This window comes from Phyllobates terribilis, unplaced genomic scaffold (genome assembly GCF_046119375.1).
Source record: "Phyllobates terribilis strain yellow unplaced genomic scaffold, ASM4611937v1 Scaffold_8__6_contigs__length_399053987, whole genome shotgun sequence".
Classification (NCBI taxonomy): domain Eukaryota; kingdom Metazoa; phylum Chordata; class Amphibia; order Anura; family Dendrobatidae; genus Phyllobates; species Phyllobates terribilis.
This window is the reverse complement of record NW_027362768.1, coordinates 189977730-189992580: the sequence shown is the minus strand read 5'-3', so window position 1 is coordinate 189992580 and position 14851 is coordinate 189977730. Positions and strand designations below refer to the sequence as shown.

Sequence of the window (14851 nt, the reverse complement as noted above, 5' to 3'; positions counted from 1 at the left end):
GTTAATCTGTAAAAAAGCTGAAAGGTGTAAAGAGGATGATTCTGCAAATGGATAATGATCCTAAACACACGTCAATATCCACAATAGACGACCTCAAAAGGCGCAAGCTGAAGGTTTTACAATGGCCCTCACAGTCCCATGATCTGAACATCATTGAAAATCTGTGGCAAGATCTCAAAATAGCAAAGTGTGTAAGACGCCCCAGGAATGTCACAGAACTGGAAGAATTCTCCAAGGAAGAATGGAGGAAAATCCCTCAAATAAGAAGTGAAAGACTCTTGTCTGGCTATAAAAAGAGTTTACAAGCTGTGATACTTTCAAAAGGGGGCGCTACTAGGTACTAATCATGCAGGGTGCCCAAACTTTTGCATCGGCCCATTTTCCTTTTTGTAATTTTTAAAATGTAAAAGATGAATATATATATATATATATATATATATATATATATATATATATATATATATATATATATATTCTGCCTAAAATACAAAGGAAATGTGTCATCTTTAACCTTAGGCCTTTAAGGGTCTGTGCACACGATCCGGAGCCGCTGCGGGTTTATGCAGCGGGCAGATGTTACAGCATAGTGGATGGGATTTATAGAGACGCCATGTCCACTATGCGTCTCCGCACACCCTCGGAAACTGACATGCGGCGCGTCTTTCCACACTGCAACATGTCAATTTCTCTTGCGGGTCCACGTGTGGACTTTCCCCATGGACTAACGTCTATGAGGAAAGTCCGCAGGTGAAAAAAAAAATGGCGCTGCTCATTTGCGTAAAGAGAGGAAGCCGCCGGCGACTATTCCGCTGTGTCGGGGGCCGCAGGGTGGTACGCATCGTCCACATACCTTTAGAGATCGTTTCATCTTCAACTTGCTTAACTGTTCACAATAACAGTAGTTTTGACTAGGGGCGCCCAAACTTTTACATGCCGCTGCAGATAGATAGTATACAGCAGATTTCTTTAACTATAAGTTCTTGTACAGAAGTCACGGAGGGACACATTACGCCGGAATAAATCGCGAGTTAGTTCCTATGACAACAATGAAAGAAATCAAACTGCAATATGTTATTAATAAATAGACTTAAACTGTTGGGTGAGATATAAATCACTACTCCCCCCATCCTCCACTGTACTTTGCCTTCTATACTGTCTGACGCTTAACCTTTGCTTTTTATACGAGGTTGATATTAATCTCAGGACATTACTTACAGGGTTTGTATTAAGTTCTCTCCTTATCCATAAGGCCGATCCCAAGAACAGGGTTGTGCACAGCCCGGACCGATTGGAGCAGAAGTTGAGTATGAGACCCTGCTCTATTCATTATCCATGGGACCGCCAATCATCAGGAGCACGTTACCCCCAATGCTGAGGACAGGGAATAACTTCTATACTTAATTAAGCAGTTATTATTTTGGGCCCTTAAAACTCATTTACTGTGAATTTTGGAAATTGACAACAATGTCATTACTTTTAATCGTCCCAAATTTTCATATATAGCCCCAGCAGGTCTTGTAGGGTGTTCCCGGTATATGGCAGGTCTTGTGGGGTGTTCCCAGTATACGGAAGGTCTTGTTGGGTGTTCCCGGTATACAGCAGGTCTTGTGGGGTGTTCCTGCTATACGGCAGGTCTTGTGGGGTGTTCCCAGTATACGGCATGTCTTGTGGGGTGTTCCCGGTATACAGCAGGTCTTGTGGGGTGTTCTTGGTATACAGCAGGTCTTTTGGGGTGTTCCGGGTATACGGCATGTCTTGTGGGGTGTTCCCGGTATACAGCAGGTCTTGTGGGGTGTTCTTGGTATACAGCAGGTCTTTTGGGGTGTTCCGGGTATACGGCATGTCTTGTGGGGTGTTCCCAGTATACAGTAGGTCTTGTGGGGTGTTCCTGGTATACGGCAGGTGTTGTGGGGTGTTCCCAGTATACGACATGTCTTGTGGGGTTCTGTCGGTATACGGCAGGTCTTGTCAGGTGTTCCCTGTATACGGCAGGTCTTGTGGGGTGTTCTCGATATACGGCAGGTCTTGTGGGGTGTTCTCGATATACGGCAGGTCTTCTGGGGTGTTCCTGATATATGGCAGGTCTTGTGGAGTGTTTCCAGTATACTTTGGACTTTGTGGGGTGTTCCCGGTAAACGGCAGGTCTAGTGGGGTGTTCCTGGTATACGGCAGGTCTAGTGGGGTGTTCTCGGTATACGGCAGGTCTTGTGGGGTGTTCCTGGTATACGGCAGGTCTAGTGGGGTGTTCTCGGTATACGGCAGATCTTGTAGAGTGTTCCTGGTATGCGGCAGGTCTTGTAGAGTGTTCCGGTGTACGGCAGGTCTTGTGGGATGTTGTCAGTATACGGAAGGTCTTGTGGGGTGTTCCCCTTATATGGCAGGTCTTGTGGGGTGTTCTCGATATACGGCAGGTCTTCTGGGGTGTTCCTGATATATGGCAGGTCTTGTGGAGTGTTTCCAGTATACTTTGGACTTTGTGGGGTGTTCCCGGTAAACGGCAGGTCTAGTGGGGTGTTCCTGGTATACGGCAGGTCTAGTGGGGTGTTCCTGGTATACGGCAGGTCTTGTGGGGTGTTCCTGGTATACGGCAGGTCTAGTGGGGTGTTCTCAGTATACGGCAGATCTTGTAGAGTGTTCCTGGTATGCGGCAGGTCTTGTAGAGTGTTCCGGTGTACGGCAGGTCTTGTGGGATGTTGTCGGTATACGGAAGGTCTTGTGGGGTGTTCCCCTTATATGGCAGGTCTTGTGGGCTGTTCTCGGTATACGGCAGGTCTTGTGGGGTGTTCTCGGTATATGGCAGGTCTTGTGGGGTGTTCTCGGTATACGGCAGGTCTTGTAGAGTGTTCCTGGTATACGGCAGGTCTTGTGGGGTGTTCTCGGTATACGGCAGGTCCTGTGAGGTGTTCCCGGTATACGGCAGGTCTTGTGGGGTATTCCTGGTATACGGCAGGTCTAGTGGGGTGTTCTCGGTATACGGCAGGTCTTGTAGAGTGTTCCTGGTATACGGCAGGTCTTGTGGGGTGTTCCTGGTATACAGAAGGTATTGTAGAGTGTTCCTGGTATATGGCAGGTCCTGTGAGGTGTTCTCGGTATACGGCAGGTCTTGTGCAGCATATTCAGTATGCAACATGCATCATAGATATAACAGAGAGGTGTCAGAGAATCACAGCTTGCAGAGTATGGTTCTGCCTAGTTGCAGACCGGTCTGTGTCAATGATGACCACTGTCCAGTGTCCACCACTGAAATCATCTACAATGAGGATGTGAGCATTAAAACTGGGATATGGAGCAATGGAGAAGGCAACCGGGTTTGAAGAATGAGTTTCTATCAAGTGGACGTCCACGGTGCCTGTGTGACCCACTGCAATGTCCTGCATTGTGATGGAGCGATGTCCTGCAGTGTGATGGAGCGATGTCCTGCATTGTGATGGAGCGATGTCCTGCAGTGTGATGGAGCGATGTCCTGCAGTGTGATGGAGCGATGTCCTGCAGTGTGATGGAGCAATGTCCTGCAGTGTGATGGAGCAATGTCCTGCAGTGTGATGGAGCAATGTCCTGCAGTGTGATGGAGCAATGTCCTGCAGTGTGATGGAGCAATGTCCTGCAGTGTGATGGAGCAATGTCCTGCAGTGTGATGGAGCAATGTCCTGCAGTGTGATGGGTCAATATTCTGCAGTGTGAAAATGTAATGTCCTGCAGTGTGATGGTGCAATGTTCTGCAGTGTGATGGTGCAGTGTACTGCAGTGTTATGGTGCGATGTCCAGCAGTGTGATGGGCCAATATTCTGCAGTGTGATGGTGCAATGTTCTGCAGTGTGATGGGTCAATATTCTGCAGTGTGATGGTGCAATGTTCTGCAGTGGTATGGCGTGATGTCCTGCAGTGTGATGGGCCATTATTCTGCAGTGTGATAATGCAATGCCCTGCAGTGTGATGGGCCAATATTCTGCAGTGTGATGGTGCAATGTTCTGCAGTGTGATAATGCAATGTCCTGCAGTGTGATAATGCAATGTTCTGCAGTGTGATGGGCCAATATTCTGCAGTGTGATGGTGCAATATTCTGCAGTGTGATGGTGCAATGTTCTGCAGTGTGATAATGCAATGTCCTGCAGTGTGATGGGCCATTATTCTGCAGTGTGATAATGCAATGCCCTGCAGTGTGATGGGCCAATATTCTGCAGTGTGATGGTGCAATGTTCTGCAGTGTGATAATGCAATGTCCTGCAGTGTGATAATGCAATGTTCTGCAGTGTGATGGGCCAATATTCTGCAGTGTGATGGTGCAATATTCTGCAGTGTGATGGTGCAATGTTCTGCAGTGTGATAATGCAATGTCCTGCAGTGTGATGGGCCATTATTCTGCAGTGTGATAATGCAATGTTCTGCAGTGTGATGCTGCAATGTTCTGCAGTGTGATGGTGCAATGTTCTGCAGTGTGATGGTGCAATGTTCTGCAGTGGTATGGCGCGATGTTCTGCAGTGTGATGAGGCAGGGTGATGGTGCTCTGTGCATGCACGGCCCTAACATATAAGCCTCAGGTCAGCACATAATGTGGTTTCCCGGCAGCGGCGCTGCTGATGGGTGAACGCTGCTTCTGTTACTTGTTTGTTGTGCGCTTTGGCCCCGTGTTATAGCTGCATATCAATTACTGTACGAGATCATTCATATGCAAATGTGCCAGCACTCTGAATATTTCCATACATTATCTGTGGAAATGACTCTAATTCCAGGAGGCCGGGGAGCAGAAGCATTTAAGCATTTTGACTTTATGTATCTCTCGTCGCACTCGCAGGGGCCCATTTACTACAAAACAAAAACATTCTTATGCGAATGGAAATCTGAGGTTTATGAAGATCTAAGGCAGACGTGTAACATCTCCGTGCAGAGCTGGGATGACAGTGCGGAGCTGGGATGACCGAGCAGAGCTGGGATGACCGTGCAGAGCTGGGATGACAGTGCAGAGCTGGGATGACAGTGCAGAGCTGGGATGACCGTGCAGAGCTGGGATGACAGTGCAGAGCTGGGATGACAGTGCAGAGCTGGGATGACCGAGCGGAGCTGGGATGACCGTGCGGAGCTGGGATGACCGTGCGGAGCTGGGATGACCGTGCAGAGCTGGGATGACCGTGCAGAGCTGGGATGACAGTGCAGAGCTGGGATGACAGTGCAGAGCTGGGATGACAGAGCGGAGCTGGGATGACCGTGCGGAGCTGGGATGACCGTGCGGAGCTGGGATGACAGTGCGGAGCTGAGATGACAGTGCGGAGCTGGGATGACAGTGCGGAGCTGGGATGACCGTGCGGAGCTGGGATGACCGTGCAGAGCTGGGATGACCGTGCAGAGCTGGGATGACCGTGCAGAGCTGGGATGACAGTGCAGAGCTGGGATGACCGAGCGGAGCTGGGATGACCGTGCGGAGCTGGGATGACCGTGCGGAGCTGGGATGACAGTGCGGAGCTGGGATGACAGTGCGGAGCTGAGATGACAGTGCGGAGCTGGGATGACAGTGCGGAGCTGGGATGACAGTGCGGAGCTGGGATGACAGTGCGGAGCTGGGATGACAGTGCGGAGCTGGGATGACCGAGCGGAGCTGGGATGACAGTGCGGAGCTGGGATGACCGTGCGGAGCTGGGATGACCGTGCGGAGCTGGGATGACAGTGCGGAGCTGGGATGACAGTGCGGAGCTGGGATGACAGTGCGGAGCTGGGATGACCGTGCGGAGCTGGGATGACCGTGCAGAGCTGGGATGAGCGCCGACACCACACTATTCCTGAAGTATAAGATGTGTAATGAGACCGTAATAACGGGTATAACGGACGGAGTCAGTGGAACAAAGAGAAATACAAGATATTTAAAGGGGAACACCAGATTAAGGACAGTCAGTTCTAGAATGTTCTCTCATCTTTGCAGTCTTAAGGTGGCCATACTTATCAATTGTTTGCATCCAACCTCTTTCACCATGCACATGCATGCTCATCTCCGCCGCGTGCGCAAGTGTTCTAGCAGCCGATTCTCTTGGCAAGCAATAAAAGGTTTACACATTTCAATAAGACCAGTGTTAATGAAGGAGTGCAGGAGTAAGATGCACCTACTGAGCTGCGCCCCCTCCAGGGGTCTTACTCCAGTCATACAAAGTTATGTCACCAATGTGCCGTGAATTTTCATGAATTAGTCGGGTGGACTTAGCCTCACCCTGTGCCATCCATGCTCCACTTTGGCAAAGCCGGCGGCGGGGACTGGTGTGAAAATGCCAAAAGTAACAAAAGTTTTGTGCATCTTCCAAATGTCACGAAAATGTTGCAACTTTTTAAGCAGAATGTTACAATGGTGTAAACACCTTCATGAATTGGTCTGTTAGTGTTTAATATTCTGACCCTTCTTTCCCTGGACATCATCTGTTAGTGAGGACGTCCTCTAAACACATTAGATGGTCCGAACATTGGCGACTTCAGACAGCTTTACTCTAATGTGTATGGGGGCTTTACAACCTCATGCACAAGACATAGGGATAATACACACAGTGATGTCACAGTACAGGGATAATACACACAGTGATGTCACAGTACAGGGATAATACACACAGTGATGTCACAGTACAGGGATAATACACACAGTGATGTCACAGTACAGGGATAATACACACAGTGATGTCACAGTACAGGGATAATACACACAGTGATGTCACAGTACAGAGATAATACACACAGTGATGTCACAGTACAGGGATAATACACACAGTGATGTCACAGTACAGAGATAATACACACAGTGATGTCACAGTACAGGGATAATACACACAGTGATGTCACAGTACAGAGTTAATACACACAGTGATGTCACAGTACAGGGATAATACACACAGTGATGTCACAGTACAGGGATAATACACACAGTGATGTCACAGTACAGGGATAATACAAATAGTGAGAGATAACAAATACAGTGATGTCACAGTACATAGGTATCTGTATATTATCCCTGTACTGTGATATCACTGTGTGCATTATCCCTGTACTGTGACATCACTGTGTTTATTATCCCTGTACTGTGACATCACCGTGTGTATTATCCCTGTACTGTGACATCACTGTGTGTATTATCTCTGTACTGTGACATCACTGTGTGCTTTATCCCTGTACTGTGACATCACTGTGTTTATTATCCCTGTACTGTGACATCACCGTGTGCATTATCCCTGTACTGTGACATCACCGTGCGTATTATCTCTGTACTGTGACATCACTGTGTGTATTATCTCTGTACTGTGACATCACTGTGTGCTTTATCCCTGTACTGTGACATCACTATGTGTATTATCTCTGTACTGTGACATCACTGTGTGTACTATCCCTGTACTGTGACATCACCGTGTGTATTATCCCTGTACTGTGACATCACTGTGTGTATTATCTCTGTACTGTGACATCACTGTGTGTATTATCTCTATGCTCTGACATCACTGTGTGTATTATCCCTGTACTGTGACATCACTGTGTGTATTATCCCTGTGCTGTGACATCACCGTGTGTATTATCCCTGTACTGTGACATCACTGTGTATTATCCCTGTACTGTGACATCACTGTGTGTATTATCCCTGTACTGTGACACCATAGTGTGTATTATCCCTGTACTGTGACATCACTGTGTGTATTATCCCTGTACTGTGACATCACTGTGTGTATTATCTCTGTACTGTGACATCACTGTGTGTATTATCCCTGTACTGTGACATCACCGTGTGTATTACCCCTGTACTGTGACATCACTGTGTGTATTATCCCTGTACTGTGACATCACTGTGTGCATTATCTCTGTACTTTGACATCCCTGTGTGTATTATCCCTGTACTGTGACATCACTGTGTGCATTATCTCTGTACTTTGACATCACTGTGTGTATTATCTCTGTACTGTGACATCACTGTGTGTATTATCCCTGTACTGTGACATCACCGTGTGTATTACCCCTGTACTGTGACATCACTGTGTGTATTATCCCTGTACTGTGACATCACTGTGTGCATTATCTCTGTACTTTGACATCACTGTGTGTATTATCTCTGTACTGTGACATCACTGTGTGTATTATCCCTGTACTGTGACATCACTGTGTGTATTATCCCTGTACTGTGACATCACCGTGTGTATTACCCCTGTACTGTGACATCACTGTGTGTATTATCCCTGTACTGTGACATCACTGTGTGCATTATCTCTGTACTTTGACATCACTGTGTGTATTATCCCTGTACTGTGACATCACTGTGTGCATTATCTCTGTACTTTGACATCACTGTGTGTATTACCCCTGTACTGTGACATCACTGTGTGCATTATCTCTGTACTTTGACATCACTGTGTGTATTATCTCTGTACTGTGACATCACTGTGTGTATTATCCCTGTACTGTGACATCACTGTGTGTATTATCCCTGTACTGTGACATCACTGTGTGCATTATCTCTGTACTTTGACATCCCTGTGTGTATTATCCCTGTACTGTGACATCACTGTGTATATTATCTATCTGCATTAGGAAAAGACATCATATAGTGGAGGCCATATTAATCTTGGGCTTTGTATGGTCTGAACAGGCTGAATGTTGACTTAGTAGATTGGAGTCGGCTCCTGTGTTTTGCTATTAGGCTCCATGGTTACTTCATAGACAAACTGGTGCAATTCAGAGAAAAATGTGCAATTATTGTTACTATTTTTCCTTTTCCATCTGAATCACATTTTGCAGCTTTCCATCTCGCAGACCCTCGGTTACAACTGATCGTTGCTTTACTTTTGCAGATACAAGAAGAATACTACAGATTATTCAAAAACGTGCCGTGTTGCTTCATGTGTCTGAGATAAACAGATGGACGCCAGCGATTTACAGCAAATATTGGAGGCGGCTGAGTATAGAGACCTCCAGCACGATGGAACCAGACGTCATCCGCTCGTATCACGGCTGTCATTGTGTCTTTTACTGAAGGTCGCAGAATCCATATTTCTTTACTTCCTATACAACCTGTTCAATATCTACCTTCGATTTTCTGCGCTTGCTCTAGTAGGAGAAATATTATACAGGCCATAAGGGGGCAATGAAAACTGCAGGACCCCCGCTCAGACATTACCATGCAACGTATAGTAACTGATCAGACGAGAATAAACTCCTACGGTTTATTGGTTACTGAGGCGAAACCTGAATCTCTGGGGTCATAATGCAAATTTGTATCACATGTAATTTATCGTTTTCTTCTAGGGGTCTTTAGGGCCCCTCAGACTCCAGGGCCCCCGCTGAGACCACAACTCCTCATTACTGTGTATATTTGATGTTATTTAATAATCCTGAATGTCTTTCCTTCCTATGGATATACAGCAACGAGCAGCAGGTTTGACCTTTGTTTTTACAATGTGCAATATGTTACGTAATATGTTATAACGGCGCAGTATATCTGGACAGCGGATGAGAGGTTCCTGTTTACTGAACAGCTGCTCCGGGTTTGTAATCATTTGGAGAATATTAACAAAATGAGACAACGTAGCAACCGGATACACTGTATCTGTCACCGCTCCCAAGCTGAAAATAAGGACAAAATAGGCCATGGCCTGTGATTTATCTGCTGCAGCCATGAATATCCCTTATCCTGACAGTTATCAGCAGATCCCACGCATTTCAGAATAAATCTGCTGCTGGTAGATGGAAGAATGCAGCACTGTGCTGGCAGAGATTGAGGACAAGTGCTGAGCAGAGGCACCCCGCAGGTGGGATTGGTGAGCCGAGGCCCTTCTCTAAGCAGAGGCGCCCTGCAGCTGGGATTGGTGAGCCGAGACCCTTCTCTAAGCAGAGGCACCCCGCAGGTGGGATTGGTGAGCTGAGACCCTTCTCTAAGCAGAGGCGCCCCGCAGGTGGGATTGGTGAGCCGAGACCCTTCTCTAAGCAGAGCCGCCTCGCAGGTGGTATTGGTGAGCCAAGACCCTTCTCTAAGCAGAGGCGCCCCGCAGGTGGGATTGGTGAGCCGAGACCCTTCTCTAAGCAGAGGCGCCTCGCAGGTGGGATTGGTGCTGCCGAGACCCTTCTCTAAGCAGAGCCGCCCCGCAGGTGGGATTGGTGAGCCAAGACCCTTCTCTAAGCAGAGGCACCCTGCAGGTGGGATTGGTGATCCGAGACCCTTCTCTAAGCAGAGCCGTCCCGCAGGTGGGATTGGTGAGCCGAGGCCCTTCTCTAAGCAGAGGCGCCCTGCAGCTGGGATTGGTGAGCCGAGACCCTTCTCTAAGCAGAGGCGCCCCGCAGGTGGGATTGGTGAGCCGAGACCCTTCTCTAAGCAGAGCCGCCTCGCAGGTGGTATTGGTGAGCCAAGACCCTTCTCTAAGCAGAGGCGCCCCGCAGGTGGGATTGGTGAGCAGAGACCCTTCTCTAAGCAGAGGCGCCTCGCAGGTGGGATTGGTGCTGCCGAGACCCTTCTCTAAGCAGAGCCGCCCCGCAGGTGGGATTGGTGAGCCAAGACCCTTCTCTAAGCAGAGGCGCCTCACAGGTGGGATTGGTGCTGCCGAGACCCTTCTCTAAGCAGAGCCACCTCGCAGGTGGGATTGGTGCTGCCGAGACCCTTCTCTAAGCAGAGGCGCCCCGCAGGTAGGATTGGTGCTGCCGAGACCCTTCTCTAAGTAGAGGCGCCCCGCAGGTGGGATTGGTGCTGCCGAGACCCTTCTCTAAGCAGAGGCGCCCAGCAGCTGGGATTGGTGAGCCGAGACCCTTCTCTAAGCAGAGGCGCCCCGAAGGTGGGATTGGTGAGCCAAGACCCTTCTCTAAGCAGAGGCGCCCTGCAGGTGGGATTGGTGATCCGAGACCCTTCTCTAAGCAGGGGCGCCCTGCAGCTGGGATTGGTGATCCGAGACCCTTCTCTAAGCAGGGGCGCCCTGCAGCTGGGATTGGTGAGCCGAGACCCTTCTCTAAGCAGAGGCGCCCTGCAGGTGGGATTGGTGAGCCGAGACCCTTCTCTAAGCAGAGGCGCCCTGCAGCTGGGATTGGTGAGCCGAGACCCTTCTCTAAGCAGAGGCGCCCCGCAGGTAGGATTGGTGCAGCCGAGACCCTTCTCTAAGCAGAGGCGCCCTGCAGGTGGGATTGGTGAGCCGAGACCCTTCTCTAAGCAGAGGCGCCCCACAGATGGGATTGGTGAGCCGAGACCCTTCTCTAAGCAAAGGCTCCCTGCAGGTGGGATTGGTGAGCCGAGACCCTTTCTAAGCAGAGGCGACCTGCAGCTGGGATTGGTGAGCCGAGACCCTTCTCTAAGCAGAGGCGCCCTGCAGGTGGGATTGGTGAGCTGAGACCCTTCTCTAAGCAGAGGCGCCCCGCAGGTGGTATTGGTGAGCCAAGACCCTTCTCTAAGCAGAGGCACCCTGCAGTTGGGATTGGTGATCCGAGACCCTTCTCTAAGCAGAGCCATCCCGCAGGTGGGATTGGTAAGCCGAGACCCTTCTCTAAGCAAAGCCGCCCCGCAGGTGGGATTGGTGAGCCCAGACCCTTCTCTAATCAAAGGTGCCCCGCAGGTGGGATTGGTGAGCCGAGACCCTTCTCTAAGCAGAGGTGCCCCGCAGGTGGGATTGGTGAGCCGAGACCCTTCTTTAAGCAGAGGCGCCCTGCAGGTGGGATTGATGAGCCGAGACCCTTCTCTAAGCAGAGGCGCCCTGCAGGTGGGCTTGGTGCTGCCCAGACCCTTGTCTAAGCAGAGGCGCCCTGCAGGTGGGCTTAGTGCTGCCGAGACCCTTGTCTAAGCAGAGGCGCCCTGCATGTGGGATTGGTGAGCCGAGACCCTTCTCTAAGCAGAGCCGCCCTGCTGGTGGGATTGGTGCTACCGAGACCCTTCTCTAAATAGAGGTGCCCTGCTGGTGGGATTGGTGCTGCCGAGACCTTTCTCTAAGCAGAGGCGCCCTGCAGGTGGGTTTGGGGCTGCCGAGACCCTTCTCTAAGCAGAGGCGCCCTGCAGGTGGGTTTGGTGCTGTCAAGACCCTTCTCTAAGCAGAGGCGCCTTGCAGGTGGGATTGGGGCTGCCGAGACCCTTCTCTAAGCAGAGGCGCCCTGCTGGTGGGATTGGGGCTGCCGAGACCCTTCTCTAAGCAGAGGCGCCTTGCAGGTGGGATTGGGGCTGCCGAGACCCTTCTCTAAGCAGAGGTGCACTGCAGGTGGGATTGGGGCTGCCGAGACCCTTCTCTAAGCAGAGGCGCCTTGCAGGTGGGATTGGGGCTGCCGAGACCCTTCTCTAAGCAGAGGTGCACTGCAGGTGGGATTGGTGAGCCGAGACCCTTCTTGTATAACTGCTAGAGTAGAAGAGCGCTGTATCCAACACAATGTAAAATTGCTTTTGGTGCACGTACCAGTCAAACCCACAGGGGCACGGTATACATCACTCCGCGTCAGTGGGTGCTCGGACAGGATACCCCTCCATAACACCAAGATAAAGAAAAAGAATCCGGCACATTGTGGATGTGAAAAAAAGAGAATAACACTTTATTGTTTACTGCAGTCCAAAAAATAAGAACTTTTCGGTCACGGAGGTCAGAACTTCATCAGACGGATTGTTTAATTGTGAGTAGGGATGAGCCGACCGCGGAAGTTCAGGTTCGACCGAACTTTAGTTCACAGTTCAGTTTGGGTACCAGAACTGTACCCGAGCTTGAACCTGAACCCCATAGAAATCAATGGGGTCCCGAACTTTGGTGCTGGAAAATCTCTCTTTCTCCCTCTCTCTCTTTCTCTATCTCTCTCTTTCTCTGTCTCTCTCTCTCTGTTTCTCTCCGTCTCTCTTTCTCTATCTCTCTCTTTCTCTCTCTCTGTCTCTTACTCTCTCTCTGTGTCTCTCTCTGTCTCTTTCTCTCTCTTTGTCTCTCTCTGTTTCTTTCTCTCCCTTTCTCTCTCTCTGTCTCTCTCCCTTTCTCTCTCTCTCTCTGTTTCTCTCTTTCTCTCTGTTTCTCTCTTTCTCTCTCTTTCTGTCTCTTTCTCTCTGTCTTTCTCTCTCTCTCTCCCTATCTCTCTCTCTCTCTCTCTGTTTCTCTCTTTCTCTCTGTTTCTCTTTCTCTCTCTCTTTCTGTCTCTCACTCTGTCTCTCTCTGTTTCTCTCTTTCTGCCTCTTTCTCTCTCTCTCTATGTCTCTCTCTGTTTCTCTCTCTGTTTCTCTCTCTGTCTCTCTCTCCTCCCCGAACTCCTGAACTATACAGCGGACTTCCAGGAGAGGTCCATGTTCGGAGTTCAGCATCAGACACTAGGTGTCCGATACAAACCCTGAACTTTACAGTTTGGGTTCGCTCATCTCTAATTGTGGGGGGTAAAGTAGAGTATAGCTCTGTGTTAGTAACGAATTACAGCTCCAAATGATCAGCGCCGATTATTTGGGACTGTTATCCAAATAATATTTTGGATTGCGCTACAAATAAAGAGTTATTATCTTTTTTTCACATCTTCGGAGTGCAGGATTCTTTTCTCTTTACCAATAAGATACAGCTATATGAAAAAGTTTGGGCACCCCTATTAATCTTAAACTTAATGTTTTATAAAGATTGGTGTTTTTGCACCAGCTATTTCAGTTTGATATATGTAATAACTGTTGGACACAGTAATGTTTCTGCCTTGAAATTAGGTTTATTGTACTAACAGAAAATGTGCAATCTGCATTCAAACAAAATTTAACAGGTGCATAAGTATGGGCAACCTTATCATTTTCTTGTTTTAAATACTCCTACCTACTTTTTACTGACTTACTAAAGCACTTTTTTTGGTTTTGTAACCTCATTGAGCTTTGAACTTCATAGCCAGGTGTATGCAATCATGAGAAAAGCTACTTAAAGTGGCCACTTGCAAGTTGTTCTCCTGTTTGAATCTCCTCTGAAGAGTGGCATCATGGGCTCCTCAAAACAACTGTCAAATGATCTGAAAACAAAGATTATTCAACATAGTTGTTCAGGGGAAGGATACAAAAAGCTGTCTCAGAGATTTAACCTGTCAGTTTCCACTGTGAGGAACATAGTAAGGAAATGGAAGAACACAGGGACAGTTCTTGTTAAGGCCAGAAGTGGCAGGCCAAGAAAAACATCAGAAAGGCAGAGAAGAAGAATGGTGAGATCAGTCAAGGACAATCCTCAGACCACCTCCAGAGAGCTGCAGCATCAACTTGCTGCAGATGGTGTCACTGTGCATCGGTCAACTATACAACGCACTTTGCACAAGGAGAAGCTGTATGGGAGAGTGATGCGAAAGAAGCCGTTTCTGCATGCACGCCACAAACAGAGTCAGCTGAGGTATGCAAAAGCACATTTGGAGAAGCCAATTTCTTTTTGGAAGAAGGTCCTGTGGACTGATGAAACCAAGATTGAGTTGTTTGGTCATACAAAAAGGCGTTATGCATGGCAGCAAAAAAACACAGCATTCCAAGAAAAACACTTGCTACCAACAGTAAAATTTGGTGGAGGTTCCATCATGCTTTGGGGCTGTGTGGCCAATGCCGGCACCGGGAATCTTGTTAATGTTGAGGGACGCATGGATTCCACTCAGTATCAGCAGATTCTTGACAATAATGTTCAAGAATCAGTGACAAAGTTGAAGTTACGCAGGGGATGGATCTTTCAGCAAGACAATGATCCAAAACACCGCTCCAAATCTACTCAGGCATTCATGCAGAGGAACAATTACAATGTTCTGGAATGGCCATCCCAGTCCCCAGACCTGAATATCATTGAACATCTGTGGGATCATTTGAAGAGGGCTGTCCATGCTCGGCGACCATCAAACTTAACTGAACTGGAATTGTTTTGTAAAGAGGAATGGTCAAAGATACCTTCATCCAGGATCCAGGAAATCATTAAAAGCTA

At 48.6% G+C, this 14851-nt stretch overlaps 1 protein-coding gene across 1 annotated transcript in view; it reads left to right on the top strand.

Moving 5' to 3' along the window:
• The window catches only part of ADGRL4 (adhesion G protein-coupled receptor L4), a 226920-nt gene extending 213389 nt beyond the window's left edge, over positions 1 to 13531 (top strand). Inside the window, exon 16 of the mRNA XM_073643953.1 lies at positions 8801 to 13531. Coding sequence (XP_073500054.1) covers positions 8801 to 8863 — 63 coding nt within the window. The 3' untranslated portion in view covers positions 8864 to 13531. The remainder of the gene's footprint in view (positions 1 to 8800) is intronic.
• The last annotated feature ends 1320 nt before the right edge of the window (positions 13532 to 14851 follow it).